The 5,575-nt window shown below is 31.0% G+C and overlaps 1 protein-coding gene across 1 annotated transcript; it reads right to left on the bottom strand.

Moving 5' to 3' along the window:
- Nucleotides 1-458: 458 nt before the first annotated feature.
- LOC131850831 (uncharacterized) lies at nt 459-4,243 on the bottom strand. The gene is made up of 3 exons (XM_059201196.1): nt 4,182-4,243; nt 3,656-3,878; nt 459-2,297 (listed from the first exon to the last, which is right to left on the bottom strand). Exons 1-3 carry the CDS (start codon nt 4,241-4,243, stop codon nt 459-461), a joined length of 2,124 nt encoding a protein of 707 aa, XP_059057179.1.
- Between the last annotated feature and the right edge of the window lie 1,332 nt (nt 4,244-5,575).

The following is a 5,575-nucleotide window of genomic DNA, read 5'->3' as shown; positions in this document are numbered from 1 at the left end:
ATTGGCGGTCCGCTACAATATATTCTTCATGCATCCCGCGTCCGGGATCACGCACGATCCTGAAATATTGTTGAAAACAATGTGAAGCGTGAAGCACGCTTACACTAAATCGCGTGCGTGGTAAAATACGCATGACTGAAAACACCCGCGAAATGTAGTCATAAGATCATTTAATTACATATAATAATAAAAATATCACATTTCTCTCTCCATGCCTCATGGTTAATTTATTCAGACTATTTTATTCTTCTAAACTCTAAATACCAAATCTAAAAAGAAAATTAAGAGTCATAGGTATTTATAGACATACATGTACATATAACATAGACATACATATACATACATGTATAGAGATACTCATAATTTATGTATAAAGGAACTTAGTACGTATATTATCGTCAACTTCACTTCACCTACATAGCACAAGAAAAATATAAGTTCAAAAGAAAACTTTTTATTTATTTCAAGCTTTCATATATTGTGCCATTTACCAAATCAGGGAACTTATCATCAAGTTTATCATCAGATATAGAAGAATATACAGATAACTCAGAACTTGTTGAAGACAACTTCCACGAATTCTGAGTCTGTAAGTTATTGTCAAAATGATGACGAATTCGCCAGTCAGCAAGCTGCTCATCCGTCGGTAACAGAGCTGATATATAGCTAGGAGCATTACTATCATTGCTTCTCGTAGACTTCATTCTTACGAAATTCCTCACAGCAGCTTGATTACCAGAGACAAAAAATATTTTCTCAGAATTTACAAACGAAGTGTCCTTGTATTCTGCGCTGTCCCTCAGAGAAACCTTTGGAGGTAAAACTAAAGCCTCAACATTTTTGTGTTTTACAAAAAGTAACCTTTTACTACCCCTTAAGAGCGTAGGCTTTATACGTACCAAACCATATACAAATATAGCTCCAAAAGATAGACATGTAAATGCAGTTAGTACATAAAATGTTAACGATCTAAATTTACCATTTAAGGATTCATCTTTTAAATAGTCAGATAGAAGATAATCAACGCATTTTGTATGTTCAACGTCGTGTGTAGTCAAATTTATAGGACAAAATGTATATCGAGTTGTGAAGTTTATATTATGTATTTGAATAAATTGAGGCATTGTACTTATACAGTAAACCTCATAAGGTAATTGAGATTGGTACCATAAGAGTCCATATTGATCAGATTCTATCAGTTTCACTTGCAGCATTGAAAACTTTGTACTATTCAATAAGAGCATCATTTTTATCCAGTCGTTTAAAGAGATAGGTTTATATTCTATATTACGGCTTTTAAATCTTAAAAACTTATCTATTTTATATATTTTATATTTACAACTAGACTGCTCAATCGGAGATACTAAATTCCAAGAATAATTGTATGCTAAATCAATGTTACTACTTTCATATTGTATATAATTGTCATTCTGAGACTCTATAGTGGACTCTTCAGATTCAAAGCCTTCAACAACCATAACATTTTCTGTATCATTGTTGCATAAGTTCTCAAGGCCTGAAAATTTATATCCAAGCATTTCTTCAGGACTATAACAACCAGGATCAATAGGAAGCAAATCTCTGTTATACAGCTGCCTTAAGTGTGTCATCGAGCAATCGCAATACCACAAATTATCTTGTAAGTAAATTCGGGGACATGGACGTACCAATTCTATAACTCTGCTAAACAGGCCAGATGGTATGGTTATAAGGTAATTATTGTTCAAGTAAATAATATGAATGTTTCGCAATTTATCAAAAGTTCCTTCACCTATAGCGGTTATTTTACACGAATTAAGATATAAAATTCTGCAATTTACTAAAGCGGTAAAACTGTCTTTTATTAAAATATTTTCGAAAATGTTATTAGAGAAATCTACTAGTTCCAGTTTGGGTAGCATTGATGACCCTAGCCCGGTCACATTAATAGGGTTCCAATAGCCACTTGCAGTTATAGTAAGAGCACACAGCGTATCACCAACAGCACGTAATGCATTCTGATTAAAGTATAACAAGTTGGTATTCTTGATATATAACTCTCGCAAACTTGAAAGTCCCACAAGTGCATCTGCCACAAATGTTGATATTGTCACTTTATCAAATAATATAGTAACAATTCTTGCTCCAAAGCGACTCATAAATGCATCAGATCCGATATGTCTAAGGTTTCCTCCCTGAACTACTAAATTGTAGATGTCCACTCGAACTCCAGATAACCAATTTGATGGCATAGTTTCGTTTACAAACATTGGATTGTTGAGTACTAAAGAATAGCCTTGGCAGTTGAATTCGGATAGCTGAAAATATACAACAATTTATTCAATATCCTCGAGATATGTGAATGTGTGTAGAGTAATTCCATTCAAGTTCATTACAAAGGTGACAATTATTTAATATTAGCTGTGCCCACGGTTTCACCCGTGTAAAATTTGTAGATATTCTGATGTATATAGTAGTAAATTATCGTAAGTATTCATTAATAAAAATTCTATAATTTTTGCGTGTAATGTTAGTAACATTTTTGACAATCACATCTATGTTTAAAAGCGTAAGATAATATTTTATAAAATGTATTTCAATAATCTGTAATCTAAGGAGGATAAGATTTTTATGTACTCGTAAGTACACGTCGGAGTCACGGCCTGCGTTTGAAATGCAATTTACCCCATGAAAATCTATTCGTTCAAACAATTTTATTTTGTAAATCTTAACTGTGTAGGTGAAACTGCATTAACTTGAACAATAACAAAATATTTGAAAAAAGCTGTACCTGCGATTTCACTCGCATCAAATTATATATTATTATTCTGATGTATAAACTATATCACTGTAAAGTTTCACCAAAATCCGTTCAGTAGTTTTTGCGTGAAAGAGTAACAAATATCCATCCATCTATACTCACAAGACTAGTTAATTTAACTGATTTATAATCAACTAGATATTCTCTCGACTTCATCTGCTATTTTTTGAGTCAAAAGAAGCCTATGTCCGTCCTCGTGATACAATTTATCTTTAAAAATATGCTAAAGACAGACAAAAAAGTGACATTTTTGCTTTGACAACCTCAGTAATCTAGCAATTTAGAATACCATATTACGCGATGGTCGCACAGTTCTATTCTTCAAACAATACAAACATTTGTTTCCATGAGTAAAAATGTATTTAAGTATTTGTATCTATATTCTAGTACCCATAACACAATCTCTTCTTAGCTTGAATCTAGGATGACGCTTCGTGGATTGGTTCTTATTACTAACTAACTAATGACCTATGCGTCTGTTATATACGATTTATGGCGTGATGGTTCGTGAACAGATCTTTTCGTGGCTATATAAACCGATACGAGAGTCACATAGCCTACCACAGGCTCGACAAGAGAAAATATTGGCAGTAGTCGGTACTGAACCTAGATGGCGCTTCCGTCTCTTCTTATTACTATTACTACTATAATACTATTATATATAATTAGTGGGGATAGTCACAGAAGTTAAAGTTATTAAGAAGAAGGCTGATTTAGTTTCACAAGCGCCTGAATCTTTAAACTGATCAATTTTTCAGATATATGCTAAAATGTATTTTAATATATGCCGCACAATTTTTTTTTTTATTTTGCATTAACTTAACTCATATAAATAAATATAATAGTAATATTTACCGACGATAAGAATATAATATCCTCTTCATAGTCAGCGTAATATGGAGCGTCATGGCACTCTATTCTGCACTTGATAGCGGTACATCGTGAGCTATCAAAAAATGTATGATTATTATGATCTCGCATCGCCATAATTAGTATCAGAATGAAGCTGGCTACAGTGATCGCACCAAAAATGTACTGAATCACGAATTTTAACCATCCTCGGCTGCAAGATGCATTTCTGTAATTAAATAATATTATGACTTACATACATTTTTAACTTATACTTTCAAGTTTTTAATTCTGTGAAATTAGTCAGACAATTTAAATAGATGAATACAACACTCTATAATTATAACTATTATATAGATATATTCTATAATATGCAAAAATATATATTTACAATTGATCTAATTTACATCTACTCGTATGTTTATATATACAGTACTGTATATATAAACATACAGACAGATACATAATTTCAATTTCTATGTTGTACTACGAGAATAAATCTAATAAAAACATTTTCTCTTAACAATCTTACCTGACAGCCGCCGTTAATTTCACTGAAGGTTTGTTACCCAAACGCGATTGAACTAACTGCATGCTAAAAACTATTCAAATTTTACTTTAACAATGACTGTAAAAGCATCTGATACAATTATTTTATATATTCTATTATAATTTAATTTAAGAGTTTTATTTATGTCACTATTGTATACATGCACAGACTTCACTGACCATAAATGGTCCTGATCGAAAAACGTAATAGTCTATTCCAGTAATCCGTAATCAGATAAGGACAACAATATTACTGTATCAACCCATTAGTGTCTGTGTAGGGATAAACTGTGCAAACATACTGCCATCACACATTATCACTTTCACGGGCAAGGGCGTTCTGTCCTTACATAGTTATTACAATTTATTGCACCTAATTTAATATTGATAACGTTACTTTATACGGTATGCTTTAATATTGTATCTACGGGAACATATTTTTTGAAAATAGAATAGTTAAAAAATGCTTATCTGAAAGTTAACTAACATTTATTATTTTAGATTTTATTTTTCCAGCCAGTATGAAAATGTGCCTTGTGTTCCATTTTTAAAAATATGTGTCAATATGAAGAACATTTAAATAATAATAAGGTTATTCCTGCTAAATTACATAATGTTAATACGTTTTTGTTTCTTTAATTAAACCAGAATTATAATTTAACGCCTATCCGCGTATCGTTTTCGTTTTTTTAAGAGTTATTTTTTCAGCTAGTAGGTATTTCATCAGTCAACTTTATGTGAAACGCCATAAAAAACTTAATGAGGAATGAAAAATAGGGCTGACTGGTTCTTCAAAAACTCGAATAATAATCACTCAAGTATATGCGCAATGAAAAAATTATATAAATTTTGTTCTTAATATTACCTAAAACATTCGTTTTTTTATTTACAAATAACATATTTTAAAAACGGTAATGAATTAATATGAATTATTCTGAATTGATTAATACTATTTAATCAATTCAGAATTCATATTTTTATTTGAATCTTTAAACTCCGTATTCCATATATATGTAAACGGGATATTTATCATGATAGTAAAGTATACAATTTTAATCTTTGTATTTTTGAGTCGTTTGATAATACTTAAGAACATTGTGGTCAAAATCAAACAAAACATCAAACATTTGACACCATCAGTTTTAATAGTTCATATAGAACTAAAGTCATTATAATATAAGTAGGGTAATTACTACAATATTAACTCCAATACTGTCAGCACAAAATTCTGGTAGGTATACCTATGTATATGACAATAACAGACTTGTAGCCATCTACGAGTAGGTATATAAGCTCATTAGCCGTTTTCGGCTTTGTCCCAAAGAATTATGATAAAAAATATCAAGGTATGTTTATTGATAGGTACACTAAATTTCA

This window comes from Achroia grisella, unplaced genomic scaffold (genome assembly GCF_030625045.1).
Source record: "Achroia grisella isolate CSIRO2021 unplaced genomic scaffold, CSIRO_AGI_Agris_v1 utg779, whole genome shotgun sequence".
In the NCBI taxonomy this organism is placed as follows: Eukaryota; Metazoa; Arthropoda; class Insecta; order Lepidoptera; family Pyralidae; genus Achroia; species Achroia grisella.
This window is presented reverse-complemented; position numbering and strand designations above follow the sequence as displayed.